This window comes from Eurosta solidaginis, chromosome X (assembly GCF_040869045.1).
Source record: "Eurosta solidaginis isolate ZX-2024a chromosome X, ASM4086904v1, whole genome shotgun sequence".
NCBI classification, from domain to species: domain Eukaryota; kingdom Metazoa; phylum Arthropoda; class Insecta; order Diptera; family Tephritidae; genus Eurosta; species Eurosta solidaginis.
In genome coordinates, this window is record NC_090324.1 from 84647748 (window position 1) to 84673849 (window position 26102).

General features: G+C 39.5%; 1 protein-coding gene across 1 annotated transcript; it reads right to left on the bottom strand.

Annotated features, from left to right (window-relative positions):
* LOC137235032 (methionine--tRNA ligase, mitochondrial-like) lies at positions 1 to 25529 on the bottom strand. Its single transcript, XM_067758275.1, has 5 exons — positions 24515 to 25529; positions 17586 to 17636; positions 6835 to 6920; positions 295 to 710; positions 1 to 121 (listed from the first exon to the last, which is right to left on the bottom strand). Exons 1-5 carry the CDS (start codon positions 25527 to 25529, stop codon positions 1 to 3), a joined length of 1689 nt encoding a protein of 562 aa, XP_067614376.1.
* Between the last annotated feature and the right edge of the window lie 573 nt (positions 25530 to 26102).

The following is a 26102-nucleotide window of genomic DNA, read 5'->3' on the forward strand; positions in this document are numbered from 1 at the left end:
TTAGGCCGGGCCCATATGTAACGCCGATGAATTTTTGTTGGTATTTGCTTCGGTTAGCTCATTTGCAATATTAGCTTGGCTAATTTTTTTCGTAGTATTATTTAGTAAATTTTCTATTAACCTATTGGGGTAGTTATTTTTAAACAGAATACTTCTTATTATCTTCTTATTTTCTTCAGTGAATTCATTATCGCTTAGGAGGTATATTTTTCTTATTAGGCTGGTTGCCGTATTTATTTTTTGTTTACATGGGTGATTTGAATGAAAATTAATAATTCTACCGTCTTTGCATACCAGTTAAGAATCAAGTTCTTATTTCTTCGATGTATTTCCACGTCTAGGAAGGCAATTCTGTTGTTTTGTTCTATTTCCTTTGTAAATTGTATTTTGGTATGCTGTGCGTTAAAAATTATCAATATGTCTTCCACGTCTTTGGTTTTTACAATAGCGAATACGTCATCTACATATTTGGCTATGTATTTGACATATATGTCTTTACTTTTTAATTCAGCGATGCTGTTGTCCAAAATTTTATCAAGTACGATATCTGCAATGGTTGGAGATAGTGGGTTGTCCATTGGCATTCCGTAAATTTGTTGATATAAAGTTTTATTGTATGTGAAATAATTATTATCACGCAAGCAGAAATCAAGTATCGCCTGGAATTGTTTCTTATCTATTTTCGTGTATTTCTCCAATTTATCCCATTTCTGCATTATAATACGTATTGCGAAATGTATTGGTGTATTTGTAACAAGTAAGGAAGCTAAGTTCGGGTGTAACCGAACATTACATACTCAGTTGAGAGCTGTGGAGACAAAGTAAGGGAAATCACCATGTTGTAAAAGGAACCTAGGGTAACCCTGGAATGTGTTTGTATGACATGTGTATCAAATGGAAGGTATTAAAGAGTATTTTAAGAGGAAGTGGGCCATAGATCTATAGATGGACGCCATTTAGGGATATCGCCATAAAGGTGGACCAGGCGTGACTCGAGAATTTGTTTGTACGATATGGGTATCAAATGAAATGTGTTAATGATAATTTTAAAAGGGAGTGGGCCTAAGTTCTATAGGTGGACGTCTTTTCGAGATATCGCCATAAAGGTGGACCAGGGGTGACTCTAGAATTTATTTTATACGATATGGGTATCAAATAAAAGGTATTAATGAATATTTTAAAAGAGCGTGGGCCTAAGTTCTATAGATGGACGCCTTTTCGAGATATCGCCATAAAGGTGGACCAGGAGTGACTCTAGAATTTGTTTGTACGATATGAGTATCAAATGAAAGGCGTTAATGAGTATTTTAAGAGGGCATGGGCCTTAGTTCTATATGTGGACGCCTTTTCGAGATATCGCCATAAACGTGGACCAGGGGTGACTCTAGAATTTGTTTGTACTATATGGGTATCAAATGAAAGGTGTTAATGAGTATTTTAAAAGGGAGTGGGCCTTAGTTCTATAGGTGGACGCCTTTTCGGAATATCGTTATAAAAGTGGACCTGGGTTGACACTAGAATGCGTTTGTACAATATGGGTGTCAAACGAAAAGTGTAATAAGTTTTTTAAAAGGGAGTGGGCCTTTGTTCTATGGGTGGACGCCTTTTCGGGATATCGCCATAAACGTGGACCAGGGGTGACTCTAGAATGCGTTTGTACAATATGGGTATCAAATGAAAGGTGCTAATGAGTATTTTAAAAGGGTGTGGGCCTTAGTTCTATAGGTGGACGCCTTTTCGAGATATCGCCATAAAGGTGGACCAGGGGTGACTCTAGAATTTGTTTGTACGATATGGGTATCAATGAAAGGTGTTAATGACTATTTTAAAAGGGCGTGGGTCTTAGTTCTATAGGTGGACGCCTTTTCGAGATATCTCCATAAAGGTAGACCAGGGGTGACTCTAGAATTTGTTTGTACGATATGGGTATCAAATGAAAGGTGTTAATGAGTATTTTAAAAGGGAGTTGGCCTTAGTTCTATAGGTGGATGCCTTTTCGAGATATCGCAATAAAGGTGGGCCAGGGGTGACTCTAGAACTTTTGTGTACGATATGGGTATCAAATGAAAGGTGTTAATGAGTATTTTAAAAGGGTGTGGGCCTTAGTTCTATAGGTGGACGCCTTTTCGAGATATCGCCATAAAGGTGGACCAGGGGTGACTCTAGAATTTGTTTGTACGATATGGGTATCAAATGAAAGGTGTTAATGAGTATTTTAAAAGGGCGTGAGCCTTAGTTTTATAGGTGGATGCCTTTTCGAGATATCGACATAAAGGTGGACCAGGGGTGACTCTAGAATTTGTTTATACGATATGGGTATCAAATGAAAGGTGTTAATGAGTATTTTAAAAGGGAGTGGGCCTTAGTTCTATAGGTGGATGCCTTTTCGAGATATCGCCATAAAGGTGGGCCAGGGGTGACTCTAGAATGTTTTTGTACGATATGGGCATCAAATGAAAGGTGTTAATGAGTATTTTAAAAAGGCGTGGGCCTTAGTTCTATAGGTGGACGCCTTTTCGAGATATCGGCATAAACGTGCACCAGGGGTGACTCTAGAATGTGCTTGTACGATATGGGTATCAAATTAAAGGTATTAATGAGGGTTTTAAAAGGGAGTGGCCCTTACTTGTATATGTGAAGGCGTTTTCGAGATATCTACCAAAATGTGGATCAGGGTGATCAAGAACATCATCTGTCGGTTACCGCTAGTTTATTTATATATGTAATACCACGTACAGTATTCTTTCCAAGATTCCAAGGGCTTTTGATCTCGCCCTGCAAAAATTTTTCATTTTCTTCTACTTAATATGGTAGGTGTCACACCCATTTTACCAAGTTTTTTTCTAAAGTTATATTTTGCGTCAATAGACCAATACATTTACCATGTTTCATCCATTTTCTCATTTTTCGTAATTTTCGATATCGAAAAAGTGGGCGTGGTCATAGTCGGATTTCGGCCATTTTTTATTCCAATACAAAGTGAGTTCAGATAAGTACGTGAACTGAGTTTAGTAAAGATATATCGATTTCTGCTCAAGTTATCGTGTTAACGGCCGAGCGGAAGGACAGACCGTCGACTGTGTATAAAAACTGGGCGTGGCTTCAACCGATTTCGCCCGTTTTCGCAGAAACCAGTTATCGTCCTAGAAGCTATGCCTCTACCAAATTTCACAAGGATTGGTTAATTTTTGTTCGACTTATGGCATTACAAGCGTCCTAGACAAATTAAATGAAAAAGGGCGAAGCCACGCCCATTTTGAAATTTTCTTTTATTTTTGTATTTTTTTTGCACCATATTATTACTGGAGTTGAATTTTGGCATAATTTACTTATATGCTGTAAAGATATTAACTATTCTTTTAAAATTTGAATTTAAAAAAAAAAATTTTTTTAAAAAGTGGGCGTGGTCGTTCTCCGATTTTGCTAATTTTTATTAAGCAGACATAAAGTAATAAGGGTAACGTTCCTGCCAAATTTCATCATGATATCTTCAACAACTGCCAAATTACAGCTTGCAAAACTTCTAAATTACCTTCATTTAAAAGTGGGCGGTGCCACGCCCATTGTCCAAAATTTTACTAGTTTTATATTCTGCGTCATAAGCTCAACTCACCTACCAAGTTTCATCGCTTAATACGTATTTGGTAATGAATTATCGCACTTTTTCGATTTTTCGAAATTTTCGATATCGAAAAAGTGTGCGTGGTTATTGTCCGATATCGTTCATTTTAAATAGCGATCTAAGATGAGTGCTCAGGAACCTACGTACCAAATTTCATCAAGATACCTCAAAATTTACTCAAGTTATCGTGTTAACGGACAGACGGACGGACATGGCTCAATCGAATTTTTTTTTGATACTGATGATTTTGATATATGGAAGTCTATATCTATCTCGATTCCTTTATACCTGTACAACCAACCGTTATGAAATCAAAATTAATATACTCTGTGAGCTCTGCTCAACTGAGTATAAAAAGGGATATTACGTCGAATGAGATCAAAACTTCATCTTCTTCTATTGTGAGATGTTTAATGCTTTCTTTGAGTTCCATGGAGCTTTTTATGTTGAGATCTTCGGATATAATATTTTTTAAGATACTTCCAATGAACTTTGATAGTCTATAGCATGGCACATTCGTAGATGAGCAAATCGGTCTAAGTGGTGTATGCGGTTTGTGTATTTTCGGAAGTCCGTACAGTCTTGGTGCGTTAGCAGCCGAGGAAGTCAGTTGGTATTTTTGTTTTGTATCGAGCCCGTTCTGCTTGTAGAGGTCATTTATAATGGTGTTGTTCTTCCTCAATAATTTTTGCGTGGGATCGTTCCTAATAGTTTTGTACGTGTTCCTGTCATTTAGCAGCTCTTTCATTTTTTGTTCATATTCGTCTTTGTACATTAAACCCGTCTTATTTCCTTTGTCGGCATTGGTTATTACTCTCTATATTTACTTAGAAAACTTTTGGTGTTTGCAGACGTTTTTAGTATGAACTTTTCTTTGGCACTGTTGCTTATGTTTTGCTGAAAAGTGTTTACTTTGATGCAATTTCACTTCTTACTGAATTTTTTTCCCTCTCGTCCTCAAAGCTTTGTACGGATTGTTCCAAATCTGCAACAATTTGGATTGGAAAAAATGTTTTTCTTGATATCGGCAAAGCGAATTTTTGCCCAAGTGATAATAGCCAAAGTGACTCTTGCGGGACTTCGATGCTTGTCTTGTTCACAAACCATTCTTCATTAAGTCTCATGCCAAACTTGACCGTATTCTTAGATATCTGTGCCTGTAGTTTTCTGTTGTGTGTGTCTTGTGTGTTTGTAGTGATTTTATTCGAGAAATGTCTGTGGTTTTCTATAATGTTTTCATAATCTGTTTGTTGGAGTTTGTTTTGTAACGTTTCCTGTATGTGCTTCACGGTAGTTGTGATGGTTTTTATGTTAATGTTGGATTCTTTTATTTCTAAATTCACGACTTTTAGAAGAAATCACTGTTCCAATTTATTTAGGTCTCATCGAGTGGTGTCTAGCTTGAAGCAATGTTGTATTGTTTTTGTTTTACCTTGCAGATGTGGTGGTGTGATGCCATATTCTTTGCACCGTAGTAGGAATTTTAGTCTTTCTTTTTGTTTGCCTAGTTTCTGGACGTTTTTCTTGTGCTGTTTGATTAAGTAGCACGTCTCTTTGCATTTGTATTTTATATGTTGGTAATACTGCTTCATGTTTCTAATTTGTAAAATATCTTATTTTTCCGGTTTTTTTTGCGCACCGTAGAATTTATAATTTTTAGTTGGGCCAAACTCTTTTTTAAAATGTTTGCTGGGTAGGAGCTGCTTCGGCCGATAGATTAGTAAAGAAAAACCAAAAAGTTTCTACTTTTTCCCTCTATGCATTTCGGCGCTTTCGCGTCATCATCAGGAAGGTCTACATTTATTTTAAAAAACAGAAACATGAAAACACAAAATGAAATATAAGAATACAGCACAATCAATATACATAAAAATTAACATTTGGAACTTTACTCACATTAATTTGATTAATTTTTTAAATTACAAAAACATCACATATTAATATTAAACATATTGTTTTTATATTATTATTTGTTTACATGTTTGATGACAGCTGTGTAAGCGCTGTTTGTGTTGTCCACGTCTTCTTTAAAATTCATTACGTTAGTGAGTTGCTGTTGAATTCGGAGACTTTCCAGTGTCATCCGTCTTTTTTCTCTTCTCTCAACATCCAAAATCCTAGCGTTCGCAAAATCAGCTGTGTGTTCGTTTTCGATCAGGTGTTGAGAAAGCGCTGTTCTTGTTTTGTTGTCTTTTACGTCCATTTGATGTTCGTATAGTCTCGATACTAATACCCTTTTTGTTGTGCCTATGTAACACTTATTGCAGTTATTGTTGTTGTTACCTTTGCATTGGATTTCGTAGACTACGTTGCTTTGCTGTTCCTTGTCTATCCTGTCTTTTGTTTTTGTAAAGATTCTCCTTAGTGTATTGTGCGGTTTATACGCAAAATTTATGTCGTCATTTTTCATTATTTTTCTTAGCGCTTGAATGCCGGTTAGGCCGGGCCCATATGTAACGCCGATGAATTTTTGTTGGTATTTGCTTCGGTTAGCTCATTTGCAGTATTAGCTTGGCTCATTTTTTTCGTAGTATTATTTAGTAAATTTTCTATTAACTTATTGGGGTAGTTATTTTTAAATAGAATAATTCTTATTATCTTCTTATTTTCTTCAGTGAATTCATTATCGCTTAGGAGGTATATTTTTCTTATTAGGCTGGTTGCCGTATTTATTTTTTGTTTCCATGGGTGATTTGAATGAAAATTAATAATTCTACCCGATGATACCATCTTTGCATAACAGTTAAGAATCAAGTTCTTATTTCTTCGATGTCTTTCCACGTCTAGGAAGGCAATTCTGTTGTTTTGTTTTATTTCCTTTGTAAATTGTATTTTGGTATGCTGTGCGTTAAAAATTGTCAATATGGCTTCCACGTCTTTGGTTTTTACAATAGCGAATATGCCATCTACATATTTGGCTATGTATATGACATATATGTCTTTACTTTTTAATTCAGCGATGCTGTCGTCCAAAATTTTATCAAGAACGATATCTGCAATGGTTGGAGATAGTGGTTGCCCATTGGCATTCCGTAAATTTGTTGATATAAAGTTTTATTGTATGTGAAATAATTATTATCACGCAAGCAGAAATCAAGTATCGCCTGGAATTGTTTCTTATCTATTTTCGTGTATTTCTCCAATTTATCCCATTTCTGCATTATAATACGTATTGCGAAATGTATTGGTGTATTTGTAAAAAGGGATATTACGTCGAATGAGATCAAAACTTCATCTTCTTCTATTGTGAGATGTTTAATGCTTTCTTTGAGTTCCATGGAGTCTTTTATGTTGAGATCTTCGGATATAATATTTTTTAAGATACTTCCAATGAACTTTGATAGTTTATAGCATGGCACATTCGTAGATGAGCAAATCGGTCTAAGTGGTGTATGCGGTTTGTGTATTTTCGGTAGTCCGTACAGTCTTGGTGCGTTAGCAGCCGAGGAAGTCAGTTGGTATTTTTGTTTTGTATCGAGCCCGTTCTGTTTGTAGAGGTCATTTATAATGGCGTTGTTCTTCCTCAGTCATTTTTGCGTGGGATCGTTCCTAATAGTTTTGTACGTGTTCCTGTCATTTAGTAGCTCTTTTATTTTTTGTTCATATTCGTCCTTGTACATTAATCAAATTAATGTGAGTAAAGTTCCAAATGTTAATTTTTATGTCTATTGATTGTGCTGTATTCTTATATTTCATTTTGTATTTTCATGTTTCTGTTTTTTAAAATAAATGTAGACCTTCCTGATGATGACGCGAAAGCGCCGAAATGCATAGAGGGAAAAAGTAGAAACTTTTTGGTTTTTCTTTACTAATCTATCGGCCCAGCAAACAAATGTTGTGAAAGTTTAAAATATTAAATATATTTTTGGAAATTGACAACTTACGTGAACGTGCGATTACGTGTACCTTTGCTGGCTGCTGGATTTAAAGAGGATGAGACCACAGGCCACAGGCCTAAATATATCTCCCCTCCCTCGTAACATAATTTTCTTTGGTTATTTTCCTTCGTTACTACCACCCACATATGCTTGTGATCACTATACACACAGGCATGTGTGAGTGGTGGTACGTATGTATCCTAGATTTTTACCGTTGTGAGCCCGCGGTACAGCAACTTTGTTGCCGGGAAACCCATCGAAGGAGCTGTATCGAGGGTTCATCGGCTCATGTGGCAAAGATGCTCTTTCTCTTTTGATCCAGCAGCCAGCAAAGGTACACGTTATCCCACGTTCACGTAAGTTGAAAATTTCCTAAAATATATTTAATATTTTAACCTTTCACAACATTTGTTAAAATCTTCCTTAACACTTGTTGTATTTATATAGATTGAATAAAGAAAACACTGTGAATTCCTTTTTATTAATACGAAACATTTTTGGTTTTTTTATTTTCTTCCCTTTTTTTCGCCTTAACCATTCTTTAACAAATACGTGGGTGCGCGCCGTTGCCACCACGCATTTGTCGATGGTCCTTACCACGCCGGTAAAGAGAACCAGTCACATAATTACAGTCCACTCCACTCCCTAGGCCATTAATCAGAAGCACCATTCAAATTTCGCACTAAATCAAGGAAGCAGTTATTTACAATCGTGATAATAATCATCAGCAATTGGCACACACAAAAAAGTGATAACTACAATTTCTTGGTGATACAAACAGATTCGAGGAAGACACAACACCAACATCAACAACTCAAACAATCCACAAAAATCAATCTATTAGTCCGGTTCAACAATTTATTGAAAGGTACGTGGTTTTAAAATATTCCGTGCTAGGTAGGGCTTCCTTTTAATTTCACATTTAATAAAATTTCAAAAGAAAAATAACAAATTACAAAGTGATTCTTTATATGTAATAGTGCAAGTGATTTCTTTTCCGTGAAGTGAGAAGTCTTATTTTGTGCAAAAATAGGAAAAGGCGCTTAACGCAGTTATTTAAAGTTTGTGCAAAACGCCTTGTGACTATCCGGAACAATCCCCCACCAGCGGTAAGATTTTCCGGACAGCTCAAGGTAGCACAACACTGCTCTAAAAGGTTAACATAACGTCAAACACCGCTTTGCGCCACTTTTCTACTTTCACCTTTGCAGGATTTATCTGAAAAAATTCATTTAATCCACGGCACAAAAATTCGATTTGTTAAGGTTACTTATTCAGAAACCTGTAAATTTAATTTAGGCGCACATTTAATTAAATAAAATTTTTACTCAAATACAAATCACTTGCACTTATTTACACGGGCAATACTGCAATTTATTTTGTTGTTTCAGTGCAAAGTGCACTTATTTTTAAACGGCACATATTGTTGTTGTTGTTTGGGTGGCCAAAAGGCTTATTTCTTGTTCAATTTTTTAAAATTGAATTATTATTTTTTTCACTGATCTATTTTTGGTGATATAAAGACACTAATCACTGTAAAGTCTTAATACAGTCCTTGGTTAAATTACCAAAAAGTTCATAACGAGCGTTCATAAATTTTTTTTTTTTCACTAACACCACTTTTTCACTAGCCATTACTTATTGGCTTATACAATTCGTTAACACAGCTGCATTAGCACTTTCTTTTAACAATTACGTGAGTGCGCGCCGTTGCCACCACGCAATTGGACATTCCCTTAAACTACTAGCTTTCTTGCAAGCTTCGAGGCCACTTCACCGAGAGATCTCTCTCGAAGACATTCCTTCATTCCAGTTCATTTTCAATCAGTACTCTCTGCAAAGGCAATTAATTAATTAATATTTCAATAAATTTTCATTTAATATAATGGATACCTATATACGCCAAGCAGAGGCAGTGACTGAGTTTGAAAATGACTATCATGATATGTTCCCTTCAGACCATACAAAACACACCCTCTTAGTCCAAAAGGAGGAGTTGAAATCGCTATGGGAGAAAGCGAAGCAGACATATGGAGAACTCTTGAGCTCCTCAGAACTGGAGGCAAAAGAGCTGTCGGCCATCAAAAAGAAGCACAAAATTGCATACTTCAGCTTTCTCTAGTGCCAGGCAGCGATGGCTGAACTTTCGGAAAAACTTGAGAAAGCTGAAAAGAAAGAAGAAAGCTCAGGAGACAGGGAATATCGCGTGCGCCTGCCACCGTGTGATACGGACGTTTTCAAAGGAGATTACCTTTCTTGGCCTTCATTTAGAGACATGTTCACTGCTATATATATACGTAACAAAAACCTCGAAGCAGTAGAAAAATTATATTATTTAAACCAAAAGACTCAAGGTGAGGCCAAAGAGAGGTAAACGCCCAATTAAAAATTCTTTTTAGTTTGAGCATCTAACTCAGTGGATGCGGTAGCTCTATAAGGAAACTGCAACGTGAAATAAATAATTGCATCTCGGCGCTCCAATATCATCATATAGACATATCAAACTGGGATGCAATTATAACATATCTATGTTCCACAAAACTGCCAGAAACCACACTGGCACTCTGCGAACAAACAATTGAAAACAAAACGGAAATTCCAAAATGGGCTGATATGGATAGATTCTTATCCAATCGTTTCCAAACCCAAGAAACCGTGACTGATCTGAGAGGGGATACAGTTTCCAAAACCTCAAAGCCACAAGTATCTCGTTCGACTACAGATACATCTGCTAAAAAATTAGGGTCCTATCAGGCAAGTGCGAGTGTAGCCAAACCTACGTGTAAGATGTGCAAAAGTCCTGCACATCGAATTTCAAAGTGTGAAAGGTTCTTACGTTTAACACCCAATAAAAGGTTTGAACAAATTAAGAGCAGCCGTGGATGTATAAACTGCCTTTCTGCTGGCCATTCGGTAACAAAGTGCACCAGTCAAATGAACTCTGCCACATGTCATTTAAGACATCGTACGCTGCTTCATATTTCGAATCAGCCAAAACCAACAAATACTTCAGACACTATCGGAGCATCTACCTCACGGGAAGCTCAAATACGACGCAATGCTGAAAGGGAAAATGCTCCGATTAATAATATGAACTCATGTTTTGCTAATACAAATAAAGGGGTATTACTATGGACAGCTCAGGTTAATATTCATTTTAATGGTGTTGACTATTCGGCGAGAGCCCTAATAGACACGGGATCTGAATGTTCATTCATTACCGAGAAACTAAAGCGCAGAATTAATCTGCCATCCAAACACCTGCATGCCCAAGTTTCGGGCATCAATAATACAATGTCTGCACAAGTAAAAGAAGCGTGCAACATACAACTGCGGTCACCAACCGACCCATTAATCAAGATCAATACGATCATGCTGGTTTTAACACAATTGACAGGAAATCTTCCAACTTGCCAAATAAACGCAATGACTAGGCAAGCATTCCCTGACTTAGTACTGGCTGACAAACGATTCTTTGTCAATGAGCCAGTCGATCTAATTCTGGGCGGAGACATATACCCCCAAATTATGTTAGGCGGCATTAGGAAAGATGTGCTAAACACATTAATAGCACAGGAAACGGTGTTCGGCTGGATTTTGACAGGCCGTACAGATGCGGTTGATACAAATAAAACCCTAGTTTCATATTTCAACGAGGTCACTTTAGACAAACAACTGGCGGCTTTCTGGGAGATAAAGAAATTCCAAAGAAGAGGAGCATCAATAACGATGACACTTACTGCGAGGAGCTATACAAATCCACAACAGTTCGGAACAACGATGGCAAATACGTAGTCTCCTTACCCTTTAGGAAAGAGTTTAACTTAGGCCCCTCATTAAGAAGTGCGTGTTCTCAATTCTATCGCAACGAGACACGACTTGCGAAAAACCCAGTCCTCCAAACGGAATACAATAGAGTTGTATCCGAATATGAAACCTTAGGGCACATGAAACAAATAGGCAATATTTCGCCAGACTCAAATGACTGTTATTTCCTACCTCACCATGCTGTTATAAAGGAGGGAAGTACAACGACAAAAGTCAGAGTCGTATTTAATGCATCTTCTCCTACCACTAATGGCAAAAGTCTAAATGATTCCTTATATCCAGGTCCGATTCTTCTATCCGACAAATCCTGACAATCCTTATACTACGTTGGCGGCTGTTCAAATACGTATTTAACATCGACATAGAAAAAATTTACCGCCAAATATGGGTTAATGAAAATCAAACAAAATACCAGCGAATCATATTTCGCAAATGCCCCAAAAATTCAATTAATATTTATGAATTGAAAACGGTAACCTTTGGGGTTAATTGTGCTCCATATCTTGTGATTCGAACGCTGTACCAACTATCTGATGACGTGGAGACATCGCATCCAATGGCAGCAGATATCCTGCGAAATTACATGTACGTTGATGACGTACTCGCCGGTGGGCACAGCATCGAAATTGCAATCAAGGCAAGGGACGAAATATCATCGGCATTGCAATCGGCAGGTTCCCCATTGCGAAAATTGACGTCCATCTGCAAGAAAATTCTACAGGGTATACCGAAGCAACACCTATTAAGCGAGGATTTTCTTGAGTTTGAAGACACCAGTATGGTAAAAGCACTCGGTATCAGGTGGAACGCCCATTTCGACTACTTCTGCTTCACAGCGAAACCCTTTGACAATAACCATGCCGTAACAAAAAGGTCAATACTTTCTGCGATCGCAAAACTTTTCGACCTTCTTGGCTGGCTGGCACCAGTCGTAATTGTAGCCAAAATAATAATGCATAATATTTGGTTGGAAGGGACAGGCTGGGATGAAGATGTGTCTGAAACTACTCTACATCGGTGGCAATCATTCATGACGGACTACGAAAAGACCAACGATATACGCATACCGCGATGGGTTCACTACACATTGAAGGACAATGTCGAAATACATGGATTCAGCGATGCCTCGGAAAAAGCATATGCCGCCACTGTCTTCCTGAGGGTACAAACGAAGGATCAAGTCTTCACCAACTTGCTGATGGCCAAGACGAGAGTAGCCCCGGTCAAAACTATATCATTGCCACGACTGGAACTCTGCGGCGCAGTCCTACTTGCAGAAATCATAGAGTCGGCCATAGAAAATATGCAACTTTCCAATATTAAAGTAACCCTTTGGACAGATTCGACGATAGTACTGGCATGGATTCGAAAGCCACCATGTTCGTGGTCAACGTTTGTGGCACATCGAATAACGAAAATCATCGACAAAGTCGGAGACAAAGTATGGCGGCACGTAGTCTCCGCGTCAACCCGGCAATCGACAATTCTTTGTGGTGGCAGGGACCTTCTTGGTTACAAGAAGACAACGAAAATTGGCCAACATAAGAAGAAGATTACAATACGAATATCGAAGAAAAGAGGGTGAAAGTTCATGCAACATCGGCCGAAAATAACTTTGATATTCTGGAGAGGTTTTCCCATCTACCAAGGCCTTTGCGGGTTATATCCTATATTCTTCGGTTTTTCCAGAATACGCACCCAACAACTAAAGCCTCCTTTAAAAGGGATTCTCATTCGATAGCCTCTGACGAAATAGAAAAAACAACACGAAGTTTGATAATAGTATGCCAAAGGCAACATTATCAAGAAGAGTACACAAACTTGAAGTCAAGAAAGCTAATAAATGGCAAGAGTGAGATTTTACCCCTGAATCCATATATAGACGAAGAAGGCATCATTCGAACTGGGGGGCGGACTGGGGCATCCAGAGACATTTCCCATAACGAAAGTCATCCCATTATTCTTCCTTATACTTGCAGGTTATCCAGGCTTCTAGTTCAATCCTCTCATGAGACCGCCCTGCATGGAGGGAACCAGCTGATGCTACGTCATATCCGCACTCAGTACTGGATCCCACGCGTTAAAGTCATGATAAGTTCAGTTATCCACAACTGTAAGGTCTGTACTATTTACAGGAAGCGGACACAAACGCAACTTATGGGGATCCTTCCGAAACAGCGCACCACCTTTACTAGGGCCTTCAATAACACTGGGGTAGATTTCGCGGGACCATTCGATATAAAATCCTAACGAGGGAGGGGATGTCGAATTTCAAAAGGATACGTTTGCCTGTTTGTCTGCTTTTTGACGAAAGCCGTCCATCTAGAAGCGACAAACGACCTTAGCACCGGGTCCTTCCTAGCTGCCTTCACCAGATTTGTATCCAGGCGAGCCTGTCCGAAAAACGTTTACTCCGACAATGGTACTAACTTTGTCGGAGCTTCGCTATCGTTACGATCCGAGTTTAAGGCATTTCTGCGTAAAGCAAGGGACGGAACATTGAATAAATACAGCCATCACACTTTATAATGGCATTTTATACCGCCAAGCGCTCCTCACATGGTAGGTTTGTGGGAAGCGGGGGTAAAAAGTTTTAAGACCCACTTTAAAAAGATCGCGTCCGATCATAAATATACTTTCGAAGAGTTTACCTCTTATGTCGAATTGAGGCCTGCCTCAACTCGAGACCTCTAAGTCCCTCATCCAACGACCCTTCCGACCTGGAGCCGCTTACTCCAGGCCACTTTCTCGTGGGGGACATCTTTTAGCTCCACCTGAACTCGATTGTAGTGAAAACCCTGCCTCAATTGTAAACCGATGGCAAAAGATGAAAGCACTTCATCAAACCTTTTGCAAGAGATGGAAATCGGAATACCTCACCGAGATCCAGAAACGGTATAAGTGGAAACATCCACAGTCCAACTTAAAACCCGGTGACCTAGTCGTCATCAAGGAGGATAACCTACAACCGAACGAGTGGAGAATTGGGAGAATCGTCAACACATACCCAGGTTCCGATAACCGTGTACGTGTTGTTGATATCAATACAATGAAAGGACAAATTACGAGACCAATCGCGAAATTGGTACTACTTCCGCACAACGACAAAGAAAATGAAATATACATTCCACGATCCCAAATAACTCAGCTCTCGTTCACCCCGAACGAGGCCAACACACCTATAACCCAGCTCTCGTTCCCCTGAACGAGGCCAACATACCCTAACGAATCCGCACTTAAATCAGCAACTACACCTCCATATATCATATCCCATATGAACTAAACTTCCAAATTTAAAAGTATTTTCGAGTAAGAAACTAATGTATCGTCGGGAGGAAAATGTACCTTAAATGTGATTATTCTTAAATAATATTTCGAACGTTTACAAATTATTTGCAAAAATTTTCGATATATGATAGCGTCTACAGATAACATTTTCAGGGTTTTCATCCACGGAATCATCGGCTTTCTGAATGGTATTAGATGGAAAATATTCCATTTTTTAATGCGTGTATTTTAGCGTAGTTTGTAATCAAACAAAATCGTTCAGACTCTTTAAATTTGGAATCGAGCACCTCTACCAAATCAAAGAAAAGTATAGGTTCCAAATCGCATACGGATGTGTTTGCCAATAACACGGCAGTTTTATATGGAAATGTTTCTGCAATGTTCTAGTAGTCAATAATAGTACTATTAAATTTGAATGTGCCAATCATTCGTCCAAATTTCTTTTCGTATTCAAATATTTGTAACAAATCATAAAAGCTCGTATGACTTTCCGCAACTGTTTTCTCGCTTTTAAAAATGGCACATATTTTTTTTAAATTTTGTCCAGCATATAGTAATCTACAAGGTATGCCACCTGTTTTAAACGTTCCAGATTTAGAAGTTCAAGGGAACCCGTTTTTCATACTAAATATACTCGTATTACTTTAAAACCCATGTCATCCTAAACAACTGGCAGTGGTTATATTGACACTAGCATCTGCTTTTTTATAATTACCGCTGAACATACTTTCAAAAACAGTGGAAGTGCCGGAGGGTATAAATTTATGAGCTCCAACAGGTTTGGCATTTACTCCTTCAACAATAATAAAACTGCAATCAACTGGTTATGAATCTTAGGTTATCCCAATCTTCAATGTTAGACTGTGCTGAAGTTCCATTTGAAAATGGGTTTAGACTCCGGGCATAAGCATTTTGGCATTTTGGTATAAAGCACCGACAACACCTATAAACAAATTACAGTCTTATCTGACCACAAGAACAACGACACGTATTCACCTCAAAGTTTTCAGATATTCCACCCTCAGTGGGGGTTACTTATGTCTTCAGAAGTACATACATATGTCGTTCATAAAGCATTCACCGGCACTGATAAGCCGGCACTATATCTACCATATGTAAGGGGTCGTTTCATTGATACCTATAATACGCGTTTCCCTTTAACTTGAGTGCTTCTTCATCCGATTATTTCTTTTTCGATTTTCGGTCAAATGTATTACCAGAAGATACAAAAAATAAAAATCATCTAGTGGTCAATCCTTCTTCTAAGATTTTAACAACTCATTCGAGTATGGCAGTCTTGATATGACAGGGGTTTACGAATACAAGCAGCCTAACATTTTCAAAAACATGCCTATATGCAGGTTGTAGTTGTCCACTCATTTCCTTTAAGGAGTAGGAAAGCGTAAGCCGCACATGATCCGGATTATCCTCAGCTAATCAAGCTAAACAGTTTAAGAAAAAAAAAAAAATTAACTTAAGCTAACCTAATCGCAAGGATATGCTCTCAGCGTAATAGGGCAATGTATCAGGGTTTAACACTCACTTCTTCACTTAATTATCGTAACTAATCAATACTCATATAATAATGTCAAAATCGTGTACGTGTAAATATCCTTTGGTTTATTGCCTAAAACGTGTATAGTGTCCAATGGAAGCCAAGAAGGGGTTTGATTCCAAATTTCAACCGCGCATGTTAAATGATTATTTGGAGTTATTTAGTCCCTTGTTATGATTAACCGCCAAGCCTTTGCAAAAAGAAATGTTGAGGTCCCGGTATAAATGTATTCCAAGGAAAATATAAAGGACGGATGCTTAGCTTACCCGTATCATTGATATGAAAAGAGCCATTCCAAGCTTGGACACCAGTATCGTGGTATCACAGTTGCCCCTCCAACTTAAGCATAGTCCAACCAACGCTCCCTTCCAGCGGTCGGCCGAAAAAACCACTAATTTTAATGGGTCCACCAGCAGTGTATATTCGCTTGCTCATTCGTCCAACGCATCAGCCTATTATCCTATTTTGTATATGCCAGCCAGTCAATAATTTTATGCTTTGGCATTTAACTTCCTCAACGACTTCTATGCCGCATTTCCTTCTCAGGAAACGTTGCCAAGTTTCTAATGAAGCAGGTGTCCAGCACCATGTCGACATTATGCCACCCGAACCAAAAACGCATAATAAATGCAGCTGCAACAAAGCAATGCCTGGACGGTTTTCCATTTTACATTGTTACTCAGTTGAAATACGACAGATTATAAATTGGCGCACTCTCTGTCCACACTTGCGTGTGCCTAAACTCCGTCCAATGACAAGCAAGGGATGCCAGTATAAATTTCAATCTAAACAGCGTACAGAATCCTATTCGTACACTAACCAAATGTATTTTGTAACTTGCTGACGTTGATTTGATATCGTCAGCGGAATGTTTTAGACCAAAAACATAATCATGCCATGTATAGCAAAATATCCGCCTACCAATACAGCGCCACACAGTGGACACAACAAAAAACTAGCCGCATTAATGATTTAAGTAGCCAACAAAGCAAATACCTACTGTTCTATTGCCATCCACCCCACTTAGCGCCATGGTGGTGATAGTAAGTAATAATGGTAGCGACCAAATAAAAATAAAACCCCTTTTGTCAACACGACCTTTGTATGCAAATTGCCCAACACGATACTTGGCTTCACGGCCATCCCTCTCCATTTTTTAACGCCCATCCATATAGGAAAATAGGTGAGACGACTGAGAAGAAGCCGACATGGAAAGATTGTCCAGTTGGTTCGTTCACTAAGCTTATGCTTCACTCAAACCGTTTTCTTTTTGCTAATTTCTTACATAAATGTTTTTAGTGTTATTTTAACTTTAAGCACTTAGCGGAGAATTCTTGTTGCACACAAAGTGCTTACATACATATATATATAAGTATGTGTGTATGTTGTGCTTTAATGTCTTATTTAAACTTACTTCCATCGCTATGCGCCACACACTCACGCAACACGAAATACCTCAAGCCCTCTGTTGTGGCGGATTACTTGGCTTGTGCGGTGCGGGTGGACTTCTCTGGCTTAGCGGGAGTGGACTGTATGGGTGGCTTATCACTCAAAATTGCAGTTAGCCCAAACGAAAACTCACTATGGTTTTGTTCACTTTATTTTAATTAAGTTAACTTTAGTGGGGTGTACATAAATACAAGTTTTAATTCAATGTACTATTAAATAAAGGCGAGTAAAGTAAATCACGGGCAGTCGTGTCAGCAGCAAGATATATAATTTACAATAGCAAAAAAAAGTAAGTAAGCAAACGTCAAAAAGCAAAGTAGTGATAAAAAAACCCCACCTTATCGACGTACATGATACACTACCATATCGGCACCTAGTCACCCCATTAACATTACGAAGAGATTCAAGACAACTTTAAGATCCAACATGCCGCCACCCTTGAACTATATATGTACATATGATATGTTCAACTTAATCTTATAATAAATATTTCAAGGTATTTGACAATAAATATTTAAATATCAAGAAATTACAAACTATGTATTTTGAGTATCATATGGTTACAAATTCAGTCTTCAGTTATTAAGATAACTATTAGAAAAGATATTCACCTTTACAAAAATTCAATTTTATATAAATTTTAAATTTAAATTTTTAATAATCATCAAAAAATTTACTTTATATTTTTAACTTTGCAAAGTTTACTTAACATTTTTAATTATTAAAAAATATTAACTTTACAATTTAATTTTGAAAGTCTATCTCGAAAAATTTAATGTTTTTACAAACTTGAGTAATCGAGATAAATATGAAAAAATACGAAAACCTTATAAATGTTACGCCCGTGCTGATGATGACTCGCAAAACAAATCCACTTTTGTAGGAAAAAGGCACAGTCTGCTTACGGTCGAACGTACTCTCCATTTCTTGTATTCACGGTTACGACGCGCACGTTTCCATCGCTACCAGGGTGACAACGAATTACCCTCGCAAGTGTCCACTTCGTAGGTGGAGTTCGTTCATCAAACAAAGCTACGACATCTCCTTCTTCGTAGTTGCGTGCGGATCTAAACCATTTAGTTCGACGTTGTAAATTTAGCAAGTATTATCACGCCATCGGCGCCAAAAATGTTGTCGCATAGAAGAGATTAAATGCCATCGCTGAAGTAAATTTCCACAGAACCCTTGACCCTCAGGTTCTGGGATCGACTTCAGTGGCTCGCCGACGAGGAAATGGCCAGGCGTTAAAGCTTCAAGATCGGTTGCGCTGATCTGATCAGCGCATAAGGGGCGAGAATTGACGCATGCTTCGACTTCGGTCAGCAGAGTGCTGAATTCTTCGAAAGATAGTAATTTACCTTCTAGAACGCGTTTAATATGGTATTTTATGCGCTTGATACCGACTTCCCAATATCCGCCCATATGAGGCGCGATTTGCTCGTTAAAGTGCCACTCCATGTAGGAGTCAGCGAAAAACGATCGCAACTTCTCATCTGCCATACACTTCTCATATCTCTCGCGCAATTCTCTGTCAGCGCCAACGAAGTTCGTACCGTTACCAGAGTACATTGCTTTGCAATAACCTCGATGGTTGATAAAGCGTTTGAATGCGTTGAGAAAGGCACTTGAGGACAAATCTCCAAAAAATTCCAAATGCATAGCACCAGTACACATGCATATAAACAACGAAATATAGCCCTTTGTTGACTTTGACCCTCTTCCATGTGCAAATTTGTAAGTAGACGGACCAGCGAAATCTACAGCTGTGCGCGTGAAGCATCGAGTATAAGTGGTGGGAGACGAAGGAAGATCGCCCATCGACTGGACGGATGTATTACGGTTCAAGCAAGTGCATTTAACGCACTTATGGTATATGCTTCTAATCAAATTACGGGCACCAATTACCCAACAGCGGTGTTGAAGAACGACAGTCATTATATGTGGCCCAGCGTGTAGGGTATACTTATGTAAGTCAGATATTATTAATTTCGACAGGGTGAATTTTTTGGTAAGATAATAGGGTGTTTGACGTCAAGCGCGACATCCGCAGATTTTAGGCGACCTCCGACACTTAAAACATCTGACGGATCAAGATAAGGCTGCAAACGCAACAAGCTACTTCGCAAGGGAATCGGTTTTTTCTCCCTGCAATGAAAAATCTCATTAGTAAAATACATACTTTGGGTATATTTAATTAAACGTAGTTCGGCTGCAGCTAACTCTTGAAAAGTAGGAGTACCATCTTTGATTTTTGGTGCGCGGTTCTTACTAGCGCGGGTATTGTGAATGAACCTTAATACATATGCGATAACCCTCCGTAGTTTTGAAAATGATGAATATTTAGTCATGATTGACCAGCACTCCTCGGGTACCGTTATGTGAACGGCAACCTTCTTGCGTAGACCAAGTTCAGTTAAATGCGGTTCTGGCGTAGATTGCTTCCAAAACTGATCTTCGCTGTACAAAAAGTCGGGACCCGACCACCTCAGCTGATGTTGTATAAGTTCTTGCGGCGTTAAACCTCTTGATGCGCAATCTGCCGGATTGCGTTCTGAGCGTACATGGTGCCAGCACTCTGGTGGTAGAATTCCTTGTATGTCGGCCACACCATTCGCAATGAATGTTTCCCATCGACTAGGGTGAGCTTGCAACCATGCCAGAGTAATAGTTGAATCAGTCCATGCGTATAGCGGGTAGCGAAGTTCGTCCCAACTTTGTAGTACATTTCGTACTAACTTAGACGCGAGATGAGCTGCGCAGAGCTCCAAACGCGGTAATGTGGTAGACTTAATTGGCGCTACTTTGGTTTTAGCCGAAATCAGGGAAACCGTGACTTGTCCGTTGCTATGTACTGTACGCGTGTATATGACGGCGGCATAGGCTCGTTCCGATGCATCTGAGAAAACGGGAAGCTCAGTTGCTGATTCAGAGGTTTTACAGCCAACCCAACGAGGCACCTTTAGATCCGTTAAACTTTGTTGCTCCGATCGATGTTCACACCAGAGTTCCGCTAATTTATCAGGTATTAGTTCATCCCAACCGACCTCGGCGCGCCAGATGTCCTGAAACCACATCTTGGATTTGATCGTGGTGGGTGCGAGCAAGCTTAAAGGGTCGAACAGCGTGCTAGCATCAAAAACGCTCTCTTTGTAGCAAGCCTTGGTGGTTCCTTAAGGTTGATTGCAAAATTGAAATAATCTTCGTCCGTGTTCCACACGAGGCCGAGAGCGTGAACATATTTACTTTCAGCGATGTAATGAGCAATGTTCTCTGAAGCGCTAGGGATAGTGCTGGTAAGCTCCCCACAATTTGAAGCCCACTTGCGAAGTTCAAACCCACTACCAAGGAGGATTTTGGAGACATTGTGTTGCAGGGACTGAAGCTCATCAACACTCGAAGCGCCGGTTAAAAGATCGTCCATATAAAAATCCCTTCGTATTATTGCAGCGGCATTTTCGCATATACTTGTTGAATAACGTGAACTTTGCTGAAGTGCCTTGACAGCCAAATGTGATGCGGCGGCGACCCCGTACGTTACGCGAAGCATCCTGTAGTCTTGAATGGGATGCGATGGGTCACTCCGCCAAACAATCCGTTGCAGGTCTACGTGTTTCGGTGAAACAAATACCTGACTGTACATTTTTGCAATGTCCGCAGTGACGGCATAACTGTGGGTTCGGAAGCGTAAAAGTATACAAACCAAGCTCTGTTGCAGTTGCGGTCCGACAAACAGTGCGTCGTTGAGAGAGTTCCCATTTGTTGTCTTAGCGGATGCGTTGAAGACGACTCTTAATTTGGTCGTAACATTCGACTCCTTAATCACGGGGTGATGGGGTATATAATATGTGGGATTCGACGTTTCGACAGCAGCTTCCATGTGCTTCATGCTTATGAGCTCTTGCAAAAATTAATTGTAACTGGTACGTAAATCTTTATCGGCGGAGAGTTTCCTTTCTATGCGTAAGAGGTTACGAACCGCCTGGTTTCGAGACTCTCCAAGGGGTACATCAGGCTTTAGCGGTAATTCGACGATGAAACGGTTGTCCGGTGATCTGGTATGCGTTGCTTCGAAGTGCTCTTCACATAATTGTTCCTCCCTTGTTAGATACGTTTTCTCCGGTGCGTTTTCCAGTTCCCAGAGCCTCGTCAAAGCTCTTTCGAGTTGCACCTCACAAAAATAAGTTTGGAAACACGGCGTTGATGGATTGTCTACACTTCCGAAGATCGTCCAACCGAACACTGTGCGTTGAGTTGTAGGCATCCCACATGGACCCTTTCGAATCTCCGAGCAAACTAGCGTCTCCATTACGTCCATACCTATTAATAGATCAATAGGACCAGGCCTCATAAACTGCGGGGCTGCTAGGGACAACCCTTGGATATGTGGCCACGAAGTTATACTCACGGTTTGAGTCTGTAAATTCCCAGTGATTTTTGGTAAAATTAATGCATTGATAGCGTAGCATTGATCAGAAAAGTTCGATGATAGTGACAGCGAAACTTGACCTCTAGCGCGTCCTCCCTGTGAGGACTCAATGCCCGTAATTATGGCGGTAGATGGGCTCCTACGTAAGCCCAAACGTCGGACACACGACTCAGTTACGAAGGAGGCGTGCGAACCAGAGTCAAACAGCAAACGAGCTTGTTGAAAGCGACCAGACCAATCTCGTACTTTAACGAGAGCCGTAGCCAACAATATAGATTTGTTCTCTGGTAGCGGATCAGCATTCGTGTCTAAACACGAAGACACATATTCAGGGGCGCGGTTATCGGTCGAAAAAGCGATTGCGGAAAGAGCGGTGGTGCTATTCCCTGAAGTGTTATTTGCGGCGGCGTAGTTCGATGTTGTTTGTTGGTTTTCAGCGGTGTCGGTACTGTTGGTTGCTGCTGGCGTTCCATGTAATAGCGTGTGATGGCGTTGGCAACAGTTGCGGCATGACGAAGAACTATTGCAACGAGGTTTATAATGCCCCGAACCTAGGCAATTTATGCAAAGATGTGACTGCTTAACAAACTTTGATTTAGAGGTAGGACCAAGGCTGATGAATTTATCGCAGCTATAAATCTTGTGCGCACCCTTGCAAAAAGGGCAACTATTTGTGTTGGGATCAGACATAGCATGGAAAGCTTTGGTGTGTTTGTTAGCAGTAATGGGTTTACTTGGTTGTAATGGCGTTGCTGCTGACAGCATAGACAGGGATGTACATCGAGTCTCAAGAAATGTAGTTAGCTCCTCAAATGTTGGCGGTGCATCAGTCAAAAGCGACAGCTCCTACTGCTTCCTTGTTTCAAAAGATAATTTACATACTATTTCATGGACGAGCCAGTCGTCCCAGAAATCAACAGGGCGGCCTAATGCCTTGAGCTCGCGAACATGATGCTGATATGGGTTCAGAACTACTTTAATTGCGCTGGCGGTGTCACTTGTCGCTTTGCGGACATCGGCCATTGCCTTGAAATGAGATTCGACAATAACTCGCATAATGTTGAACCGGGACTTGAGCAAGTCCCATGCCTCCTTATAATTGGCGTCACAGATTTGAAACCGCTGACCACCTTCAACGCTTCCCCCTTTAAACAACTCCGGAAATAATGCATTTTCTGCCCGTCCGACAATGTAGCATTACCATCAACAAGTCAGCAAAAGGAATCATAAAAGCTGATCCACTCAGTTGAATCGCCCGAAAAAGATGGTAACTCAATTTTTGGCAAACGAATGGAGGCAGAAGCTGTTGTAGAATGGGTTGCATTGTGACTTGGAGATTCTACCCGACATTTGCGAACGCGATTAAAATTGGCTAGGGCCGATGCGTACCAAGTTTCGGCTTGAGTCCGTGTGCTGTCCTCAACTGCAGTGTTTTCTGTACCACATGAAGAGTCCACCTCATCTTGTGCAGCGTTGAATCGAGCCCATTGCTCATTCAAGAGTTGCAAATAATTTTCAACTTGATCGATGTCTACAGTTAATGCAACATCCGTGCTTTTGGTCATATAACGTTTGGTTGCATTGAGCGCGGAATCGCGGGTTTTTACAAAGGCGGACATACTTTTAGGTATTACTAATATTCGAAGAGGTGTATGTGATTCTATTCGGAGAATGCCGATTTGTTACAAAAAAAATGCGAAAATGTAACTTTTGTATCAAAATTGCATGGGGGTATAAACGTATAAGCGGAGTCTGCTATTTAGTATTGAATGCTCGCTTAGAGGGCAATTAAAAGTCGTATGAGTTGAACTTGTACGAAACACAAAGCATAAAAGGAATTTGCAATCCTTGTTAATATGTATATTTGTATGTGTGTAGAGGGCAAATGAAAGTCATTTGGTACTTTTGGTACTTGCAATTGTAGAGTTGCGCCAAGATTATTGAATATATAAGCTATGTATATATGTATATAATATTTGTGGAATACTTGCGGTTTTTTAATTTATGCGGTGAAATGCTTTTCCTGGTGGATAATCCGGCTCGAAGGACCAAAAAATGTTGTGTCGGATTACTTGACTTGTGCGGTGCGGGTGGACTTCTCTGGCTTAGCGGGAGTGGACTGTATGGGTGGCTTATCACTCAAAATTGCAGTTAGCCCAAACGAAAACTCACTATGGTTTTGTTCACTTTACTTTAATTAAGTTAACTTTAGTGGGTTGTACATAAACACAAGTTTTAATTCAATGTACTATTAAATAAACGCGAGTAAAGTAAATCACGGGCGGTCGTGTCAGCAGCAAGATATATAATTTACAATAGCAAAAACAAGTAAGTAAGCAAACTTCAAAAAGCAAAGTAGTGATAAAAAAAACCCCACTTTATCGACGTATATGATACACTACCATATCAGCACCTAGTCACCCCATTAACATTACGAAGAGATTCAAGACAACTTTAAGATCCAACACCCTCCATTGTGTAAGTTTTAGCTGCCTCAACCGGATTGACGATATTTTGTTTATTTTTTGACATCTTTTGTCCATCCACTGTCCAATGAGAATGTACAAAAAGTTGTTGTGGTGGTTCCAATCCTGCTGCAATAAGAAATGCAGACCAATAAATACCATGCAACTTTAAAATGTCCTTGCCGACCACTTGCAAGTTTGGTGGCCAAAACTTGCGATAAGCTTCGTCTGAATATCCAACAGAAGTGAGATAATTGATAAGCGCATCTAACCAAACATAAACGGTTTGTGTTTCATCGTCAGGAACAGGAATAGCCCAATGCACTCGATTCGAAGGACGTGAAACAGAGACATTAGGCAATGCCTCACTTAACATGTCTAATAGTATTTTTTCAAACTTGGCAGGACGTATAGGACCACCTTGCTTCATCCAATAGCGAACATCATCTTGAAATTGCGATAAACGGAACATATAGTTTGTCTCCCCAGTCCACTCAACCGGACGGCCAGAATCAAGCGATAAACGTGCGCCCGATTGTGTGTCCAAACGTAGCTGTGATTCTGTTAAGAAAGTTTCATCTGAAACACAATACCAACCACTGTATGCAGCAGAGTAAATGTGGCCGAGCGATTTTAAAGCGTGCCAAAAATGCGCTATAGCCTTCTTGTGGCGCTCTTCAGTAGTACGTATAAAATTCGTGTTTGCTATACTCGCTTCGGCGAATACATGACGATATAGCGCAGATATATACTCGCAATATTGTGCAACTGGCACTGCTTGAGCCACTGCTGCTTGTTGGATTTTTGTACCATGTTCATTAGTGCCAGTACAGAGATGAACTGTCTTTTTGAGGTCAAGAAAACGTTCATAGCGGCATAGCGCATCTGTTATGACAGCTGAATATAGATGTCCTATGTGTGGAGTGGCGTTAACGTAGAAAATCGGAGTTGTGGCGTAAAAATTGTTGTTGGTTTGAATACAATAGCATCGCAAAGCATTTAGTTTATTTAAAAGCATTAGTTGTTTTTGTTACAGCAGAGATTTTATTGCCTTTTAAACCACTGATACATTATTTTCCGGTAGTGGCTTACACGTATCTGAAAATGCAAAAGAAAAATTGATCAATGAAAAGAAAGAAATAAGGTTAAAATAAGCAAAATTTACTACATGAACAGCAAATTGTACGTGGAATGCCGCCATTAGTGGCAAGGCTCAACATTTTCATAAATGGTCATTCGCTTGTTTAAAACATACTGATGTGAATGTTGATTGTACTAATAATAGCTGAAAATAGAAAGAGAAATGAATTAACATTACATATTACAATTCAAATCATCTAGCTTCCTTACTCACCGCGTTTTTCTATCAATGACACTTTTTTTTTCATTCAGGAAATGGAAAAGCGTAGCAGATGTCAAAATCTCTACATTTAATTTCTGACTGTCAAAGATTATTGCAATATAAACATTAGGCCTCATCCGCAATCATCTCGCGCACAACACGTCATGCACTCCATGCCGCACGACATATGGCGCACAACACGACAAGTCCGCACTGCATATCCCGATCAATCATTCATTTAGTCGAGAT

Bases quoted from the DNA above. Each gene is read 5' to 3' on its own strand.
- LOC137235032 (XM_067758275.1), bottom strand. From the start codon at position 25,529: ATGCTTTTAAATAAACTAAATGCTTTGCGATGCTATTGTATTCAAACC. The intron at 17,637-24,514 runs GTGTTGGATCTT...CCGCCACAACAG, and splicing joins TAAAACTTACACAATGGAGG to AGGGCTTGAGGTATTTCGTG. The intron at 711-6,834 runs GTAATATCCCTT...ATTATAATGCAG, and splicing joins AAGTTTTGATCTCATTCGAC to AAATGGGATAAATTGGAGAA.